The sequence below is a fragment of the Abramis brama genome (assembly GCF_963993115.1).
Source record: "Abramis brama genome assembly, chromosome: 10".
NCBI classification, from domain to species: domain Eukaryota; kingdom Metazoa; phylum Chordata; class Actinopteri; order Cypriniformes; family Leuciscidae; genus Abramis; species Abramis brama.
Window position 1 is genome coordinate 38,089,947 of NC_139972.1, and position 22,854 is coordinate 38,112,800.

The 22,854-nt window shown below is 35.3% G+C and overlaps 1 protein-coding gene across 2 annotated transcripts in view; it reads right to left on the reverse strand.

Moving 5' to 3' along the window:
• The window catches only part of dock10 (dedicator of cytokinesis 10), a 132,986-nt gene that overhangs the window by 79,110 nt on the left and 31,022 nt on the right, over positions 1-22,854 (reverse strand). The window contains exon 1 of one of the 2 annotated variants that reach the window (XM_084125901.1): positions 7,320-7,482. The exons of the other annotated variant lie outside the window; for it this stretch is intronic. Coding sequence (XP_083982027.1) covers positions 7,320-7,400 — 81 coding nt within the window. The 5' untranslated portion in view covers positions 7,401-7,482. Of the gene's footprint in view, positions 1-7,319; positions 7,483-22,854 lie in introns of those variants that run through there. 2 annotated transcript variants of the gene reach the window in all.

The window sequence follows — 22,854 nt, forward strand, 5'->3', positions numbered from 1 at the left end:
GCCCCTGTCTCTTTGTGCAAGTCAGCTGAAGAGTTCTATAAGATGGTCCAGGATGTACACTCCAGGCATCCTTTCAACGTCTCTACACTGTCCTCATCCCACACCTGGATCTGCTTTTCCACAGGCTTAACCAAAACCTGTTTATAAGTGGGTCTTAGAAGGACTGTGTTGTGATCTGAGCCACCTAGGGCGGCCCTGGCACTGGATGAGTATGCCTTGGGGATGGAGCCGTAGCATAAGTCGATTATTTTATTTTTTCGTGTTGGACAGGTGACATACTGTGAATAGGTAGACAGAGTTTTTTTGAGGGTACAGTTATTAAAGTCCCCCATTATAAACTTGGGTGCATTGGGTGAAATTTCATGCCAATTTTTGGGTGATATTAAAAATAATGTCTGCTGCCTTGTCTTATTAGTTAATTTTATTTATGAAACGGCTCTGCAGAAAACAGTGATGTCATCATCAGCTCAGTTCAGTTCTCATCCAAAACAGTTATGTCAATAATATTGTTGAATATTAAGTGTCCCCAACTAAGCAAGCCAGAGGTGACAGTGGCAAGGAACCCAAACTCCATCAGGTCATGCGCTGTGGTAGCGCATCAAAGCATTCTAGAGTATAAACATGCAGCTATAATGCACGTAGGTGATTTTGAATTAATAAATGTCGATATACAATTTTGGTTAGCTACATACTGTTAAAACTAATCGTGGTGTTGATATATTAAGACTGCTGACTCTATAGAACATAGGAAAACTAACTTTATTGCGCTCCGAGAGCCCTCTAGTGGTCAGGAACATTTCCGTTGTGTTGCGGCTTTATTTCGTTGTGTTGTAAATTTTCCGTTGTGTTGTGGCTCATTTCCGTTGTGTTGTGGATTAATTTGTTGTGTTATGGCTTTATTGTGTTGTGTTGTACATTTTCCGTTGTTTTGTGGCTCATTTCCGTTGTGTTGTACATTTTCCGCTGTGTTGTGGATTAATTTCGTTGTGTTCTGAACTTAAGTTTGCTTTTTAAATTTTGTTGTGTTGTGCACTACTGGGCCACCGTAATAAGTACATACTAAACTATATATAACAGACCAAGCAATAGTGACACACGGTAAAAACATTGTTACTCAGAATTATGCCGTTAAATTAAGCGAACAAACGAACTGTGTCTTACTGATGCAATCTGGAACTTAGTTAAAAATAAAGTTCATCCACACTTTCCTATTAGGATCACATGGAAGGCAATGCAAATACTTTTTTTGTTATCCTCACAGTGATCTCAACGTTTTGTTGCTCGTATTTACTTCCTACTATATGAACAAATCGGATTAAAATGTCTTATGTCAAAAGATGAGGAAAATTTGATCCCATTTATATAATAAGCCATGAAGTAAACCAACCAGCTCTCAGATAAATCACAACATTAAAAACTTTTATTTCGAAGCAAATAAGTATTTGAAAATAAATACACAATGGTACGAACTGTTTTTTTTTAAATATCGTTAATGAAGGAATCAACTACAATCCCACAAAGCAAGGGTGGGCAACTCTTGTCCTTGAAATTGACTTTCCTGCAGAGTTTAGCTCCAATCCTGATAAAACACACCTGAACAAACTAATCAAGGTCTTCAGGGTTATTAGAAAGCTAAAGGCAGGTGAGTTTGTTTAAGGTTGGAGATAAACTCTGCAGGACAGTGGATCTTGAGGCCCAGACATAAAGCAATGCAAATCATTATTTGTATATAAATATTGATGACTATAAGTTTTTCCTTTTTACTGAGGCATGTGTTTCACCCCCACATCCTCATGTATCAGACATATAAAATTAAACAATATTTTAAGTTTCCCTTTCAGACGCAACATTTATGGGAGGAGAGTATTTAAATGAATCACGCAAGGTGATTTACTAAGGTTTGTACAAGTCAATGTACTAGTCTTACATAACCTGTAGAAAAAAAAACAAAAAAAAACAAGAGTTGTAGTTCGTTGTACTACTGTCCGTAGCCAATTCTATACTCTACCCTGCTCTAATTATATGAAAAGTACAGTTTAAAATGAGAAAAACCAGTCAAATATCATCTTGAAAATCAATGGAGGAAACAGTGGGTCAGGGCCTATTAGGTGCTGTAATTTTTCATTGATAAAGGCAAATAAATCTGATAATTAATTGATTCCAAATGTTCCCACAGAAGATTAGAAAAAGACAGGGACAGCATGTGGAGGTAACTAAAGCGAACACTAAAGGTGATGATACATGGAGCAACTTTTTTGAGCAATGTTGCCTTCAACGGGCAACCAGGTGAGACACAGGGCCTACCACAGATCTAAAGTGTCCAGATAGAAATGTGTTGCCCATTCTCAGTGGGAAGGTTCCCAAGCAACATTGCTCGACAACATTGTTTAAAAAAGTTGCCCTGTGTATCATCATCACCCTAAAGGAGATATTAGTCATTTTCCTAAATAAACCACAATGTGGTGACAAGTTTCCTGTGTTGCAGACATCACACTAATCTTAGTGCATTCAGCAGCTAAATAAGCTTTAACAAGAGAAATCTAAGAACATGCTGGCAACGCTGAAAATTGTATCAAACACATGTGCAAATAACTAAGTTTTAGTCGTCACATCTTGAATTATATACAAAACCTACATTTTAAAGGTGCAATGTGTGATATTTCTGAGGATCTAGTGACAGAAATGCAATAAAAGATCCATAACTATGTTTTCAGTGGTGTATAAAGACCTTACTTAATGAACCGTTATGTTTGTATGAGTCATTTATATCTACATAACCGCGGCCACCCCCTTCTATGAAGGTCGACATATCGTGACGTCATGTTTCTACCGTAGCCGACAGCGAACAAACAGCGCTACAGAGCACGTTTCGTCACTAACTTGAATGAGAAGCAGCAGAAAAAGACGCAGCAGAATACTCAGGTTGTCCCTGACTCTGCAAACATGGAGAAAAACATGCTGTCTGAACGACGCCTCGGACATCGTAACGTTAGCTATTTCCCCTTACCTAGCTGCTTTGATGCTCTTATCTTATACTAACTAGCATGGAAACAGGCTATGGTAAAGTCAGTGAATAAAAGACTAACACAATGATGAACAAGTAAAAATAATCGCAATAACATGTGGTTTTACTGAATAATTAAGTAAATATAATTTAATATAAAATATAATATAAAGAAACCTCATTGCTTGACTTGCTACTCTCTGCTGACTCAGACGACGACATCTTCCGATCCTACGTCGGCCGCCGTAGCTTCTCATTCGAGTTTGCAATTTGAAGGATTGGCCTTGAGTGGCTGACTGTTTGCAATTCGCAAATCTCACCACTAGATGCCGCTAAAAATCACACACTGCACCTTTAAAACCTGGCCTAGGAGCCACTTCACACAAAATTTGACATATACCATCTATAGACCTTCCTCACCAAAAACAAAAAACAAAAAAAAATCAGGAGAATTTTGTTCAGTCTTGTCTTTTGGTAGATAATGTCAAAGTCACTAATGCCCTAATTACGAATTGTCCTGTATATTTTGACTGCAATATAACATATAACATATTTAATTGATTGATTGATTTTTACTTCATCTACAGTTGTTTCTGAACTCATCTATTGTTTAGAAATTACTATACTGGGCTGTACCGTATGACAATAGTACGTTTCTATCATTAGAGATTTTGTTATATCATTTATATAAAACACAGTATAAGTCATTGACACATTAGAGTCATGAGGAAACATGCATGAATGAGTAAACAGAAAGAATGATGTGCATGATGTTTAAATGAGATTTTAAGTGCATTAACTCGTGAAAAAATGACTCGATACGGTACTCACACGACTGACTCAACCAAACCGCACACTAATAAAGCCACCTCTCAGACAGCATGCGATCCTGAACTCAGTTTCTCTTTCTCAGCTTATTGAGCTTGAATGGTCTAACATGCACACACAATTATATTAAAATACCCAATCATGTGGCGTATTCATGTAAACACAGTCAGTTATGTCTTAAGTGAAAGTAAACATCTGGGTGAAAATCTGATGTGTGTCAGTATATCCGTTCATCAGGTTTTACAGTAATAGCAGCCTAATAAACCTGCTATCTGTTACAGTAATGTTAATCAAACAACAAAAGACAAAAAAACTGCTCTTCTGTATCTTTAATAAGGATCAATTTATATTTAATTCATTCAGTGAAGATTTTTATTTTTATTTTATTTTTTTTAATTAATTTATATCTTTGTTCTATTCAATTTGTCCTATTGTTTGTATCATGAAATACAATTTATTTTATTGTGAAATAAGATCATATCACCCACTCCTAATACAGCTGGGTTAAAATCGTTCAATTCAATCGTTCAATCGAGTACAAACATACTCGATTGTAACCTGTCTTTTGAAAATCATATTTCGTATGTTACAAAAACAGCCTTTTTCCACCTTAGAAACATTGCTAAGCTACGTAATATGCTATCAGTTTCTGATGCAGAAAAGTTAGTTCATGCATTCATGACCTCGAGACTAGATTACTGTAATGCTTTATTAGCCGGTTGTCCTGCATCCTCAATAAACAAGCTACAGTTAGTCCAAAATGCAGCCGCTAGAGTTCTTACTAGATCAAGAAAATATGATCATATAACACCGATTTTATCATCACTGCATTGGTTACCTATAAAGTTCCGTATTAATTACAAGGTATTGCTACTGACTTATAAAGCCCTAAACGGCTTAGCTCCAGTCTATTTAACGGATCTTCTATCGCCCTATAATCCATCGCGCTCTTTAAGATCACTAAATTCAAGGCTTTTGGTCATACCTAGGATATCCAGATCCACCAAAGGAGGGAGAGCATTTTCACATTTGGCTCCGAAACTCTGGAATAGCCTTCCTGATACTGTTCGTTGCTCAGACTCGCTCTCCCAGTTTAAAACTAGATTAAAGACGCATCTCTTCAGCCAGGCATTCATATAACATTTTAAATCTTACTGTTCAAACTACAATCCGGCCTCTAGTTCATAAACGCCAGAGGAGAACTGGCCCCCGACTGAGCCTGGGTTCTCCCAAGGTTTTTTTTTTTTTCTCCATTAGGTCACTTGATGGAGTTTTCGGTTCCTTGCCACTGTTGCCTTTGGCTTGCTCAGTTGGGGATATTTTGGGGATATTTAATTTTATTCTATCAATCAATAAATTCCACTAGAAACAAACCTTGTTGTATTATTTTATTTTAATTTAATACTGTGAAGCTGCTTTGATACAATCTGTATTGTGAAAAGCGCTATACAAATATACTTGATTTGATTTGATTTGATTTGATCAATTAACCCAAAATGGGTTGCAAATTAAAATAACTTCAACACGGAGAATGACTACAGTCTACAGTCAATGACTAAAGAACAGAGTTGTAATCCACAAATTGTCCATGAACCTACAATATTTTACTCATCACATTATATATAAAACTTACATTTTCAAACCTTTCCTAGGAGCCAATTCATTTGGCATTGGTGAGCGGGGAACAAACTAACGCGGGGCTAGTTGCAACACACATGCTTTAAAACTTTCCACACATGCCAGCATGATAAATCTTAGTGTATTTACTAGCTGCCATATCAACACTACATAGAGATAAAATTGCGCCAAAAAAAAAAAAAAAAAAAAAAATCTCTGGAAGATAACACTGAACATTTATTTAACCGTAGCTAAAGTAAATTTAAATTAATTTTCATCTCTGTTTTACATATTACTTTATGTAAAACATTTTAATCTTATATCTGAGATAGTTCTTTAATGCTGATCTAACCAGCAGAAGACACAAGCCGGGTTTAAATCCCAGTTGTGCAGGCGGGGCATGTTGTAATAACTATATTCTGTTCTATACTTTTATGAATTCTGTTGAGAAACCATGAGAAAAAGGTGAATAAAGACTAAGAGTCAATGTTCAGAAATTATTAATTATTATTATGTTTTGAAATATTCTGTATAGCTGTGTTTTGCTGTGTGTTTGCTGTCAAACTCAAAAACTTAGAATATTTTTAATTATAAAAAAATGCCATTATTTTATATGAAAAAGTTAATAATTATATTTTATTGACAAAATATTTTAGTTGGTCTTGTATATTTAGTTTTTATTAGATCAGATAACATTTTAATCTGTCATATGGTCATGTTACAATGTACTATGAGGCATGTTGTCACATTTCACTTCCATTCTTTCGGGGTAAAGCAATAAAAAATTCACACTGTATTGTTTTTTAATTGAAACAAAACCACATAATTGTAGTAGACATGTGTGAAATTAATAAATAAATACTGTGAACCCTAAGTGGATTTACACAAACTGAGAAAGTCAAAAAGTGTTAGGTTGTGCGCCGCTCTCTCATACCATCAGACCCTCCTCACAAAAATTCAATTAATTAATTCATTAATAATATATATATATATATATTTTTTTTTTTTGCTTTGTCTAGTCATTTGGTAGATATTTTAGAAGCCACTAATACCATAATTAATTAAAATTGTCTTGTATATGTTAACAGCAGTACAGCAGTACAACAGAACATTTATTTTTAAATTGATTGATTTCTCAACAACGGAATCCACAGGACTGAACTCCGGAACTTGAGACTCATGGTTATATTTTGGTTTTGGTTTTGGTTTTATCTATATTTAGATACTGTTAACAGAATACATAATAAATTAATTATCAAATTAGTAAGATTTGTTTGACAACTCAGGATAATAATAAAAAAAAAGTGTCTAGTGGTTGCTTAAGAACAAGTAAAGAATATCCACCAAAATAATCTCACAGTGGGCAGAAGAGTCATTATCAACATCAACAGCCAGGGTGTGGAGATCAAGAAACAGACACAGCTATCCGTAACACACAGGAAAGTCTTTCTCCATGGCAACAAACATTATTGTCCATCAGTCAAGGGCATGTACGTTAGTGAAACAATCAGGCTGTGTGTACCAACACCTGCCAACAGTACTGAACAGATGTTCATAAATAATTGACCAGTTATCATCAGTTCAATTCAAACACTGACTCAAAGAAGAACCAACTGTATTCGCATGTTTTATGAAACAAATAAAGGGAACTGCCAGAGGACAGACATTTTTCTAAAAAAATAAAATAAAAAAAGCCAGAAAGCAGTGAAATCAACTGATGTACAGTACAGGTACTGCGATTAAGGTAAAGCATGAAATGATCCCAGAGGGCATGGCTTGACTGATGCGAGCGCACTGCCAAAGTGAAACACAAAGCATTTGCATTGAGTTGAAATATTAAATTAAGAATGATGAAAGATGAAATACATACACAGCTCACTCGATTGCAGTCTGCCCGCACCCGTCTGCTTTTGATCTTCTTCCGAAATGTGATTTTACTCCTAAAGCTCATAATTCTGCATGTATTCACACACACACTGATAAGCAGACTGTATGCGGATGTCACAGAAAGTCGACCTTTGCGAGAAGCAGAACTTTCCTAAGCAAGTGAAACCTGTTAGACAGAGCACGTGGTCAGGGGGAAGCAGACCTACATGTGACTTCACCACCAGAGACAGATGGAGAGTGAGAGTGACATAAAAAAGAAGGAAAAAAAAATGTTCATATACACGTCGTCACATTTATTTACACATCACTTTATGAAATACTAATTGCTTTAAAGAAGCTTTACATGAATAAACAGGAAAGTAATGATCAATGATGCAAACAGATTCAATTCTGCTGTAAAGCAGCTCTAAAAAAAGACAAAGGTGTAAAGTGTTGATTCAGTTCAGTTCAATAACTGTGTAAAGTTAATCAGTTATGGAATGAGTTCAACTCAGCAATAAGCAGCTCTACAGAAGACAATACTGTCATTATATTCACTTTGAGTCAGTTCAATATTGATTCAATTCAGTTTTAATGTCAGTGTCGATATTGTAAAAATTGTCAGTTATGAAACGAAGCTAAATCAGCAATAAAGCAGCTTTCATCATCCAGCTCAATTCAGTTCACGTTTTGTTCACATCCAATACTGTCAGTGCAGTCATATGAATGAATACATACATCGAACATGCATGTAAACATCCACGTTTTGGCTCGCTTACACTGTCAGTGTTTTAATCAATCCACATTTATTTGTATATATCAGCAAGTAGACTGAAGTAGTAATGCTATTCCATACCAGTCATACAGTGTAATGAAAGCTGTTCAGTGTGCACAGTGGTGAGAGACTGATTCTGTGTATCAGCCAGGCCAATAAAGTTGTAGACATCCAGAAACATTTTAGCGCTTCTGGCTCCATTGTCCCGAAGTCAATGAATGGGTTTTTAGTTAAATGCCTGGAATAAGATCCGTGGTGAACACAAGATATTTTCACGTCTCATTCTACAACATAAAATACATTTGTAATACCCTTGTTGTTTTTTAAAAGCTTTTACTTGTGTTAAAAAAGGTGGTTGCTCATAAGTGACTAAAAGGAATAGAGGTTGTCGGGGACATTTAAACTTCATCAGCCAAACAGGTATAAACCTACTCACTCGTCCACTTTCACATCCTCGTTGTGTTTACAATCGAGCTCTTGCTTAGTATCATAACTCCAACTTTCAGGGAAAAAAGTTGTCGGAAGTCTATGCATATTTTGTTTATAGCCTACAATTTGCTTTTTACTTTTGATGATTGAACTTAGGCTTCAAAATTCTTAAATGTTTTCTGCAAGATCGGAAAAGCCAATGCAAAAAAACCCTATTGGGTTTTTATCAAGAGAACCAGGGTTATGATAACATCCGAGCTGGCCTACAAAAATATACGTCATCACCGTCCGCAACACTCTATTAAGAAGAATAGATAAGAGATTATAGGCATCAAGAAGTTACCCTGCCCGCTCACCTGATTAACATGAGTTGTAGTTACAGCTTTTAGTTATACCTTTTGTGTTTCAAAATGTATTTAAAGTGCTTCAGTGTAAAATGCACATTTTTCTTTGAATGTTGAGTAAATATATATTTTTTAGATAAATGCACATTCACTTCCCACAATTTCAGTGTGTCTTGTATCATAAAATAATAAACCTTTTCATTTTAATAAATGCATTAATATTGACCACTATTGGTTGATAAAACCTGACAGGAGAAAAGGAGAGATAAGAAGGCAGTCTGTGTAGTCATAGAGCCAAACATCAAATCACACTCAATCTCACAAATATCAGTCTGGAAAAAGAAACAATTGCTCTCAACCTCCCTATTCTCTGTATCTGTCTGAACATCAATGCAATGGTAATGTTTAAAGACATCAAAAACAGACTTTTAGTATGAATATGTTAGTCTTAAGGTTATGAATAAGCTGGTGTTTTCCAAACAATAACACAATGTGCATTTAAGAGATATAAGCATTCAAATCTTACAGTCTCTCACTTCCTCTAAAATGGATCAGGGATTTTTATGACATCACTGCGGACTTCAGCTTCTCACCACATCTTCTGTCCAATCAAATGCTCTCTAGAATATAAAGCTCCGCCCCCTATGCTATAAGCACCAACTGGCCAAAGCAACCATTAACACGTCACAGAGCAATATGGGTCAGAGATGTGTGTTCAGCTGCTCAAACGCTTGAGTTTTACTCAGTTTTCCAACTGTACGTTGGTTAAGAATGAAATGACTAGAATATATTCACACCTCTACTATTGAACCCAATGAATCATCAGCGCTTGGATTCACTTCCATGGTTCTTTCAAGTATGACTTGCAGTCTGTAAGGTAAACTAAACGCTATTGGCTATTTGAAAAGGGGGAGGAGCCATTCAACATGTCCCGCCTTAGCTTCTTGTTTCAGTGGAAATTACGTCAACGCATCAAACAAAGCTGCGCGTTCCAAGGCACTTCAGTGGGCCTTTAAGAAATAAATCTACCTTTGTGTAAAACAAATGGCAAGTTTGGGTACCTGAAGTCATCTGTGCCTTCTGTAGACCAGCCAAAAAGGGCTGTGTAGCAAAGATTCTTCTGTAAGTCCCTGGCTAAATCTGCTTCCTGCACGAAACTGAAATACCATTCATGTGTCCGGCATGGATTTGTAAAATGAAATTAGTCCAGTCAAATCAGGTGTTTTATGAATCATGAATAACATGGAAATCCAGTCTAATGATGTTAGGTATTGAGGACAGGACAAAATTTATAATAAATTAGTGTTTCTCAACTGGTGGGTCACGTTTTTTCTGATGCAAAAGACGTGCGTGAAAGCCAGTCACAGTTTAAGTCAGTCACAGTTTAAGTGAGTAAATGTTATTTTCAGAAAAAAACGAACTTTCCTGTCCTGCCAGCTGTCAAACTGTGCTCATAGCACTCACTCTCAGCGCTGTATATCACTTCATAATAAATACATTTACGAAATTACTAAAAAGTACCAATAAATTATGTAACTGGTACTTTGTATGTTAGCTGGAAAGGATTTGCATGCAGGTATGATGTTCGTTTAATTCATCAGGAGAAGTATTTATATAACTTTTTATATTTTTTAGGAATTAGGTCAAATATCTGAAAAACAAACAAACTGGGTTGCTTCTTAATAACCATGGGAAAATGTGGGTCCCATGGTCAAACCAGTTGAGAACCACTGTAATAGATCTTTATTGACAAGAAAAATGTAAACACACAAAACTTCAGCCAACAGGGATGGAAAACAAAAGACCCATGGTAGGGCACAACTAGAACGGAAATATATCTATAGCAAAACAGGGAGAAACAGACACAGGTTACTCACCGACCGACAAGAACATAAGTGTCATCACAAAACGAACCAGCAAAAGACAAGCATAAGTTCTCCTCTATTCAACGTGATTGTGTTGTACTCTATACTTATGTTGTAATCTGAGTTTTCTTTTAAGCTTCTTATTATTGATCATTCTGCATCACGCATCTCTCTCTTGGGATTTAAACTACATGTAGTTTAAATCTTAAGAGATTACAACACAATCACATAACGTTAACGAGAGACAATGAATAGAGGATGACTATATTTTTGTATGTCTTTTTTAAAAACGGTAACGTAAACCTCGAGTACTTGTGTAACTTGGGTATTCGACTAGAAGAAATGAGTAGTCGACTAATTTCTTATTACTGTATATTTACATTTTAATCTAAAAAAGAACTCTTATTATATAATTATACTGCAATTGTAATTACAAGCCACATCTGAGTTGCATTAAACAGCATCTTTGTAAATATACCTAAATGCCACTTCAAATGCAAAAATGGATTTTGTTGATACTGATTGTATTTGATTGGTAATAGCCATATAGTGTCGTCTTATTCTAATTTGACTTATTGATTAAATTTAAGAACTTTACATGAAGAAAAGATGATGTATACATTTTATAAAGTTAGGAAAAATTGCCACTGTGAAGGTAAAAAATGCTGGAAATCAATGTGTGTGGGGGATGGGGGGGATCAAAGTTATATATTTTTTTTCTAAGTAATATTTTTGTCATTTTTTACCTTTGCTGTGACAAAGCAAACAATCAGCTATCATGAATTTATATATGCAGTTCTGTGGCTGAAATGTGCAGTGCTTTCTCAAACTGTCTGTTTAAAAGAACAGAGTAAGAGAAGAAAAAAAGCAAAAAGAATTAAATGAATGAAGGCATAAGTAACTCCAGATGCAGAGCTGTTTTCAAGCTTGTTTTTTCTCTTTCAGCTGACCTACATGGAAAATCACTGCACAAGTTCACATGTATTCCTGCTCAGTTGATTGAGAATGAGCCATATCAATTTAAACATAGTAAATGAAACACAGCATAAGTCTCTTTCATTGCCTCACTCTCTCACGACCACAGATCTCAGATCTGTCTCTGATTCGCTACAGAACATAAGCACAGCTGTTGCTTGGCTTTTCCCAAAGATCCCAGCATTTTTTCTGGAGTTCCATTTCCCATGGGTGTGCCTTTCTTCCTCTCTCTGTCTGTGAGCTCGGTCAGAATCAGGTCTGTAGGCTGGATCAAACCCCACGGTCTCTTTTCTAAACCTCACAAACACAACGAGATCTAGATGAACAGATACATGAAACCATATAATATGGAAAGCGCTAGATTATTCTGTTCCATGTGGGATTAAATTACAGAAAACTAGTTACCACTGCAGAGTGTTTCTTATACAGTGGCTGAGGGAGTGATGGCAAATTTGACATCTTTCTCTCTTTTGACCACTGTAATCAAGTCCTTGATATTTTTCCTTTTTTGGAAAGTTATAGAAACATTATGGATTTATTTATTTTTTTCTATTGGAGCAAATGGGAACACAAAAATGATATTTGTTGTAGTTTCAGTTCACAACTATAGAAGTTTACCCAACTATGAGGACTTCTGAGAACCCCGGAAATGTGAAAATGTCTTAGATAATTATCTTAGATAATTGTGTATCATTGGAATTGCACATAAAGAATGTAAAAATGCAGCATTTCATAATGCCATTTATTTAATTTGTACTGTATGAAAATGATTATACATCACAATAACTTATCACCAGCCAACCAAGTAATTTTAGAAGGTTACACAGATTTTCTGGACTCTATATGAGCAAAGCGAACAAAAGAAAAAAATAGGATAAAGTGTGTTTCATTATTTCCATAATGAAATTTGTATTGCGTCTTACACTGTTGTTTTTGTATTTCAGCATTTCGAATGATTTATACATACATTAAAAAAGTATAACGTCAGGCTGTGCTAAATTATTTTGTCGATTTCACTTCAGATTTAGATTCTTTTTAAACACACCATTGTTTCTGTTTGAGATTATGTTGACATATCCATTTAACTCAGTTGAACACATACAAAGAACAGGGCTCAGCATCCTCATAATATGATATCAGAAGATTATTGTAATTTCAGTCATGATTTGTCCATATCACTTCAAAAACTAAACTAGGTCTACTGGAAAAAAATTATTCTATACATATAACTCTGTTTCCATATTTTTTTTAATCGATTTTAGCCATATTTGGATGGTAATTGTTTCTCATGGGAACGTAAGGTATTTTCAACATTAGCAGGGCTAGTCTGTGATTTTATTGCCTTCCGAAACTAGAATGTCAGTGTAAAAATCCCCGGCCCAATTACCCGTTTTTTGACAAACACCAAGGTCGTGTGGTAGTTTCATTATCCATCCAAATCCACATCTCTGAGTGAACAAGAAGAGATCGATTCAAAATTCACCGTTAAAATCCTTTTTGTCCACTGCCGAGCTCCATATACGATAACGACTGCGGTTCACTGTAATCTGGATGCATTTTAAAGATGTAGCCTAAGAGCTGGTTCACACAGAACATGTTTTTTGCTGTTAAAAACGTGAGACGCAGGTCAGTGTGATGAAAACAAGTGCATGTGCATGCAAGTCCAATTTAAAATAAAAAGTTATCAAACACATTTTCATTTGTTTCAATAACTTTTACTTGCCAGAGTAACTTGAAATTGTCAAGTTCACATAACTTAATTTTTTCAATTACGCAACCCGCAACGAATTTCAATGTATCATTTTTAAAGAGAAAATTCAAGACAGAAAATGTTTTTAACTATAGCACGTCTATCTTCCTATTTTTAAATATTTAAAGAATTTTTAAATAATCATATAATTAATAGGATATTATTTTCCTAAATTCATCTTCTTATTCCAAACATATGACATTTTACGTAAAGCAGACAATCATGTGACGGACCACGTGAGCTGTGCGTTCCCGGAACTCACTCTTCCACCGTGAATAGATTGCAATGCAAAAGCATGAGTTTTATCATTGAGGCGCCATGCAAATTTGGACATCCACATGAGAAACAATTACCATCCGAGTAGGGATTTTGTCAACACTACATAGTAGTACATGTAAATGTTAAACTAAATCAGATTAAAATCAATGAGTGTAATTTATCAGACTATTCTGCTGTATATCAGAAACAGCATTATAGAATTTTTTTAGTATGTGGTGCTGAGCATATGACATCTGCTAATAATCAAAAATCTGCAGTTCTGAAATATTTTTAGAACTCTGGAACCAGTATTCTCTCCGGCCACATTCACACTGCAGCTACATTCGGTTCTCCGTTCACCTTTTACTGTGTAAACACACACAGTTCAGTCATTCACGGGTGTGACAACCGCATTGTACAACTGAATTAACTCCTGAAAGATGCAGGTAGTGACAACAGCATTCACAAAATTTCTAGTGTGTGCAAAACTGAACTGAAAAACTAGTTGTTAATGACGTATTTAAACGCGCATCAGTGATGTCTCTCTTCTGTTTAGACGACGCAAGCAAATCTCAGGGAAAGAGGTATGAGCCTTGACAGAGGCTCTCGTGTTGCCAGATCTTGCTAGAAAAACAGCCAACAAGAACAAGCCAATTATAAACTGAAAAAAATCCAAGTGCTTTATATTGAGACCAAGAAAATGGCACCACCTGCCCACTTTAATAACTTCCTAAACTTGATCTCTTTATGAGCCAAACCCAAACAAGCCAAAAAACAAGCCAAAATCAGCCTTTCAACCATGAAAAAAGTGATTGTGTTTAAATTGCAGAATATCTCTTTGGTCACTATAATATTACTTTGGTCAAAAATAGTGGATACCGAACACTCCAGATGCCAGAATGTTGCTATGGTTACGGTTACCACTGTGCCAATTTCGGGTGTGAGTCGTGTTTCCTGCACAAACAAAACGATCATATGGGATTCACTACCGCACTTAAATGCGCCTGTCACTCCTGAAACGTTAAGTAGCCTTAAACTGCTGTTATCAAAATACGGGAAGAAGATCTGGTTACCATGATGATAATGGTGTGAGGTTTGCTGGTGACCATCCCCTCTTCCAGTGGTGTGATTTCCAAGAAAAGCTGTTCCTGCTGGCATGAAAAGATGTGTGAATGGTTTCTTCTCATTACGGAGTGCAACGCCTGTAGTAGACTGGTGGTACAGCCCATGCCTGAAGATCCAAAGCCAGCCAAGAGCTTCAGGAGACTCCAACCTGAAGCGGAATCACCTGAAGGACTATCTCTTAGAGTGAACAACAGCAAAAACACCAGTCTGTTTTCTCTCTCTCTCAAGATTCCTTCAAGTCTTTTGAAATTGGTTCACAACTAGACCTAATCTGGGGTCATCAAAATGAAAACAAAAAAAAAGAAGAAGTTTTTTTTAGGCCTAAAATCAGAATTATATTAAAATAAAGTATCAAGATCATGTTGATTAAGTCCTCCAAGTCTGCGCCCCTCATCCTCTCCTATTGCCATTGTGTCCTCTGGTGTATCGGTCTGCCTCTGCAGATCCACTAACATCCTGTGAGTGTCTTCCTAAACCGCACACTCTCTCTCTCTTTCTTTCTGGAGAAGTGGAGACCAGGAAACACTGACAACATTGTCTCACACAGATCAGCTGCAGCTGTGCCCAGCTGGACGCACCAATCAGCTCCCGCCCTCCACATCAGCTGACCAGGAAAAACAGCCAGAATCCCGCACTCCCACAGTCTGCTCATGGACCCTCCGTCTCACACACACACAGTTTCTTTCCCTCTGGTTTTCTTACATTCGGTTCTTTTAGCATAGCAGACTTATGATTTGTGAGAAAGGTTTAGATTTATCTCAGAAAAGTGTGAAATAATAAAATCAAGCTGAGTTCTGTTTAGCTGTGAAACTGAGTCTGATTAGATTGATGTGAACTATCGAACAGCTACAAGCAATAATATCAGGCTCAGATATCAAACAAACGGGCCCTAAAGATCATGTTAGTGACATTAAATCATTGATGGTTACTCAAGATTTTCTGTGAGGGAATTCCAAACTTTTGCATTGACTATTGCAGCACTGTTTAAATGAGCTAGCATTCACAGAGGTCTATTATTGTGGTGAGTTTCATATTTATACTTTATACAGCTTGTGGTTGTGGTTGGTTGCTTTACATGCCTGTCACACAGAATCTCCCAGATGATGTGGACAGCTCTGCAAAAATAGCTGCTAATTTGTTTGTACTCTTTCTTACTCAATACTTTATGTGCACTGTATGGTGAAATAAGAGCTCCACTGCTAGAATAGCTATTAGAGATCAGCTCTAACGGCAATCCTCTGTTAAAAATAAACCATCCACCCGAACCAATGATTTTCTCAGATTTAGACATCCGCAACCGACCCACACCCGATCATCACATTACAAAAGACATGTGACGGTATCCGCTTTTCATGTTGCGATAATTGCTGAAGCTTTTATCACGGTGGTATACAGTATTATTACGATATTGAAATAAGTTGCAAAAAAAAAAAAAAAGTGTTGTCATACTATAACAGGTTTAATAACTTTTTCTTGTAACTAAAAGAGCTGAACATTTAAATACAATAAAGCAATACACAAAAATGTATGAAGTAAACAAATGTTTCAAACAGATCAAAGTGCTGAAGAATTATAAAGAGCAAGAGGGTATGCGAGTGACGTCAGCCTCGGCTGGAGTGACTGCGGTGACACACTGAGTGCCAAAAAGACTGAGCGGCAGCATTGGTTTTCAGCGTAAAAAACACACAAAACACTGTAAAGATTGATTTGATATATTTTTACAGACTGCTGAAAGCTACAGAACAGAGAAACAAATGGATCGCTGCAATTCACAGGAACAACTGGACTCCAGGCAGTGAAAGGTGGATTTGCAGTTATCATTTTGTGTCAATATGTTGCATTTAGGGGTAAAATCATACCCTATATATTATCTTGTTATATATTGTATTGACAATTCATCAATTAAATAATTATGATCTTATATTCTGCATGATTGGATGTTTTTAAATAAACACTGACAAAAAACTATACAAGTTTTAGAGTATATATATCTTAGGGCTGTCAAAAGATTAATCGCGATTAATCGCATCCAAAATAAAAGTTTGTGTTTAAATAATATATGTGTGTGTACTGTGTATAATTATTTTGTATATATAAATAAACACACATGCATGTATATATTTAAGAAATATTTGCATACATATACTGTATATATTTATATATAATTTATATTATATATAAATATTTTTTTTTATATATATATATAAATAACACATTTTTCTTAAATATGTACATGCATGTGTGTGTATTTCTAGATACAAATTTAATTATACACAGTACACACACATATATTATTTAAACACAAACTTTTATTTTGGATGCGATTAATCGCGATTAATCTTTTGACAGCCCTAATATATATATATATATATATATATATATATATATATATATATATATATATATTGAGTCGCTATTTATTAATAAATTATTAAAAACGTTGTGTGCTCCGGTTCTGTTTCCGTGGTCCTAGCTAGACCTTGGGTTTCCTCTCTTGATATATATATATATATATATATATATATATATATATATATATATATATATATATATGAAGAGTTCAGATGCAAAAGCCTCTAAGTGCCATCTAAAATTTTCTTCTAGAATGATCATTTGTATCAAGCTCGTATATTTAAGTTCAGTAATTTCACTTAAATGACAATTAATAGGTAATTTTCATTGCCATTTAAGTGAAATTACTGAACTTAAATACGAGCTTGATACAAATGATCATTCTAGAAGAAAATTTCAGATGGCACTTAGAGGCTTTTGCATTTGAACTCTTCATATATATATATATATATATATATATATATATATATATATATATATATATATATATATATATATATATATATATATATAAAACATTGATATAAGTGATCACCCGGATTAGACCTACCTATATTGTATTTATATAAAGCGTTCACAGGCAAATTTGCTTTATTTGTTTCCCCAGCGTCGGAATCAGGCACAATGTCAGGAAACACGATTCCTGGCTGCATGTCAATATCTACGGATCACTGGTAACTTTGGTAAGTTGTCAGGAACAATATATCGAGTCCAACCTTAAGTTTAAACTGATAATCGTTTGTTTTACTCGCGTTTTCGCAGTTTCACGCAGCAGCACTTTTTCCACTGAGTGTGTTATTGTGTTCCGGCGGGAAAGTGACGTCAATGCATATGGTCTCATTAGTTAACGTTAGTAAATGCATTAACACATTAACAATGAGCAATAGCTACATTTGTTACAAAAGTTATTCTTCTTTGTTAAAGTTGGTTAAAAAATACTCTGTTAGTTCATGTTAGCTCAGATCCATTAAATAATACAGTTACAACCTTTGTGTTATTAAATGTTGAAATTAAATTAACTAAGATTAATAAATACTTTAGAAGTATTTTTCATTGTCAGTTTATGTCAACTAATGAATTAACCAATGATAAATAATGGAGCCTTAAAGTGTGACTGAACAATAAAGAATCAGAACATATTCAATAAATATTTAGGGCAGGATGTAGTACAGATTAATATATAAAAATGTTTAAGTTTGAAAATAAATATCCGTAAAGTCTTAAAGTATTTGGTGCTGTGATGAACACCGTAGCGAATACAAAAATCTGAATGGCTGTTTGGAACATTTAAATACAGTAGTAGCGCAGCAGCTTTGTTTGCGGGGTTACCGGGGTAACCGCTGCATTTCTGCTGTTCCATCAGCGCCACCTGCTGTCAGAGAATGAACGTGGGTTTTATTCAGCGCATCTCCCCGATAGCACACGTACATCACGGAGACGTCAATTTGATGTGCGTTTACATCTGGAAGATGTATTTTTTTTAGAGTGTTTGCTCATCTGCAATACGTCTATAAGATGTTTCCTGTCAGACGTCAAATAGGTGTTTAGAAAATGTCTTTAAGATGTTTATGATTTAGATTTAGAATGTATGTAAAACAGACATCTTAAAGACGTCTATCAGATGTTAGTAAACAGCAGATGCTTTCCAGATGAAGTGATCTTAAACAGACAATCTTGCAGACGTACGTGTGCTAGTTCACTCGTTCACTCGTTCCGTCATGCGCTTCTCATGCGTGTTGGGCATTTTAAACAGTTGATTGGTAAAGTATTCTTAAAATGTACTTTAAAAATATGAATAATTAATAAAAAATAATTATTCACGCTATTTTGAAGTGTCCACGATAGCAATATCATGCATGTCCATTATCGTATTACCAAATACCGGCACGTCTACAGTACAATTATTCAAATTCTCAGTGTTAAGCATAATGATGCATGTTACACTGAAAGTCGGCTCCTTTTAAATTTATTTGAAGTAAAGGTTCTTCTTTGGCAAAATTACTCCCTTCAAACTTAGGGGCCGTTTACACAACACTGTTTTCAACTAAAAACGGAAAACGTTTTATGCGTTTTGGCCATTCATTTACAAGGCATTTTACAAGCATTTTGGGGGCCTGAAAATGCAAACTTAGGAAAGTGGGTTTCAAAGTGCAAGTTTTTGAAAATGCCACCGTTATCGTCTTCATGTAAACTACAAAAATGTGAATTTGTGAAAAAGGTGATGTCATGTGCACGTGTTCAGTCTATAGGTGCGCAGTGTTTCTTTATAAAGTGACATTGCCAACTACTGACAGAATACAGTGTATTTAGTCGTTTTCGCGGATCCGTGTGAACAAGGACCGTTTTGACAATGTTGTCGTCTGTACGCAAAAAAAACACACAAAGGAAAAACTTTTCTGTTTTTAGTACATCGCTGTCGTGTAAACGTACCCTAAATGTCATTTTTTCTGTCGCTTCAACTTCCCGAATACACGCAATAAATCAAATACGCTCAGCCTAAGCAAAGGCTGGATATAGACTTTATTAGTTTGTCCTTTACATGCAGCACTTCACAGCCGTTACATCACATGCACTTGTTACAGCACTTGATCCATCCTTTTATATTCTTTCCTTCCATTTGTTTTATTTTTAAGTCTCCTTTTTATGATTTCTCTCGGATCTGTTTTCCTCCATTGCTGCTGAAACAAGTCAGTCACAAGTCACAACTGTGTAGTTTAATGAGAGTCTAAAATTAGTGCCTGATGAAAAATTAAGCTTTAATCACGTTCCAATTTCCATCGTTATGTTGTAAAATACAGAATATAAATAATAATATAATGATGGCCACTAGGAGGTGCTCTAGGCATACATTTCCCTTGATTGAGTTTCCGTTGTTGAAAACGAAAGTAAGTAAAAGTACTGATATGATTTATCTTTGTTTCATTTTTGTTCATCACAAAAAAACCCTGCTGTTTTTACTGGTGTTTAGACTTTTTCTATCCACTGTAAATGTCAAAATATCTTTCCAGCATGTTTGTTGCTATGAATTAAGGCAGTTTTGCACTCTGCTCGTATTTCTCTTCAAACCACACATATGAGAACTGTGAAGCAAAATAACATCAGGTATTTCACATATTGGTCACTGTAATAATAATAATAATAATTTACTGAGCACATTTTACTCATAACTGCATCAACTGAGCACATGCTTGCAATGTGTTTAGACATTGAATACGTGCGTGTGTGTGTGTGTGTATATGTGTGAACTGCAAAATAATGTATGTGTGTGGAATATGAGGCTACTTCTGAGTAAAACCTCAACACACAGGATATTGCACAGTGCACACCTAGAAAAACTTCTGAGAAACAGAGAGCACTGTGTGTGTGTGTGTGTGTGTGAGTGAGTGTGTTTGTGTGTCCTGTAAGCCATGTGACAAGTACTCTGCAATGGAGGGTGCATGAAAGACTCTTAAGTTCATTGCACGGCTTTTGTGCCATCTAGTGTTTGTCCATCTACACCACAGGAATTTCAGGAATTTCATTAGTTAAATCAAATCAGTATTTTGTCAGTTAAACTGTACGCGAATCAGAATCAGTTTTAAAGAGGTCATGAATTGAGAAATCTAATTTTCCTTGATCTTTTGAAATGTAAAAGATCAGTACAATGATAAAAAGATCCTGTAAGTTTCAGAACTCAAAACTTCCTCTTTAGTCCAAAAACAGTAGTATAGATGAGAGAATTGCAAACACAGAATTACTTCAGCAACAACACCATAGAAATGTCTCTGAGGACTACAAGATGTTTTTAAGGGCCAAGCTGTGGAAAAACAGTCTTTGCATTGCCATCTTTGTGATAATATTAAGAAAGCGTGGATGAACTTTATTTTTATCTTTATTTTTATGTTCCAGTCAGATTTGCATCAGTAAGACACTGTTCGTTTTTAAACAAGACACAGTTCAGAGAGACTAAAAAATAATAGATGATGCAGAGCCGACTATATTGGTTCCGACAATAATGTCACAACACACAAGTGTGAGTAACAGTATTTTTACCATGTGTCACTATTGCTTTGTCTGTTACAGATCATTTGATATGTACGGAGTATTTGTACTGTAGCGCCGCAGTTAAACTGAATAGTTGTGATGTTTGTGATTTGCTGTTCTATCTGTGCTTCAGCATTTATGGGGTTAATGCGTTGGATTATTGGATACGGAAGAATGGAGAGAACGCTGCTTTTGTTATTGTTTTGATCCAAGCCATTCGCTGAGTGACATCTTCTGTTTTGTCATCAGTAAGACATTACAATGTTTCATTTGATTTAAAACATGATACTGCAAATGACCATGTATGTTTTTACTTTATTGAAAAGGATGAACTATGAATAGCCCTATGAGAACGACAGTGCGACAAACAATGGTTCATACATTCATATTTCCATTTACACAAAACACTGCAAGTCATCCTGTGTCAACTGTGGTAACACCAAGTACTTACTTATTTTAATATGCAAAACTGTTACCTAATAATAGCAGTGGGCGTTTACTTCCAAGTCTTGAATGCGGCATCCCTATCAAAACAGTGTTCGAAAGAGGGGGTCAAAACAGGATAGAAAATAGTTTATTACTACTATTTTTTATGTAAAAATCTTGATAACATTATAAGAACATTATAAGTAATCAGTGAACAAACATTATAAAATAAAAAAATGCAGTTTATGGCCCCTTTAAATGAGGAAAACATAATAAAGTAAAACAATTATTTATTTATTTTTGTCTGACTACAAGATAATCTGATGCATATTTTCACTGTGCAACATCATTCAACCATGCAAAGGATTATTTTTTGTTTATCACCTTTAACCCTCAATTTTTTTAATACATACATACATACATACAAATATGCATGTACACACACATACAGTACATATATGTATACATATATATACAGTATACATACATATACACACACACATCACGAAGAGCTGTGCACATGCAAAAATTTGGATGTACAAGCACCATTAGTGCACCACTAGCAAAAGATGTGTGCCCCTTTCCATTTGCCATGTTTCCATTAAAAATGAACTACACGTTTGCGATTGTTCACACATTCACACTGACAGTGATTAAATCTTGGAAGATTGCTGAAAATCGGCTCATCATAAAGCAGTTATGTCTCTTTAGAATACTTGAATTAAACCGCTCGATTCATATGGATTACTTTCATAATGTCTTTATGTTGGCAACTTTTTGATATTTATATATATATATATATATATATATATATATATATATATATATATATATATACGTATATATATATATATATTTCCTTTATGTTCTGAAAATTAGTGCAAATCTGAAAATCTTAAGGTTTTGGAATGGCATGAGAGTGAGTAAATGATGACAGAATTTAAGTTTCTGGGTGAACTATCCCTAAATTAATTATCCCTAGATTATATTTGTTTTGTCCGTCGGCTATTCCTGTGCACAACGTATATCACATGACTTGTGTTCGCTTGCCATAAGGGCTGCTCTTGTGCCGATTTCTACCCCTGCCCGATTATAATCAAGGCTACGACCTGATTGGTCCCAATCATAGACTGTAAAAAAAAGATGGACGACGCACCTTCACTCTCTTCCATTGTAGAAAAGTGAAACCGCCTATGTCCCAATATGGCGGTAACATC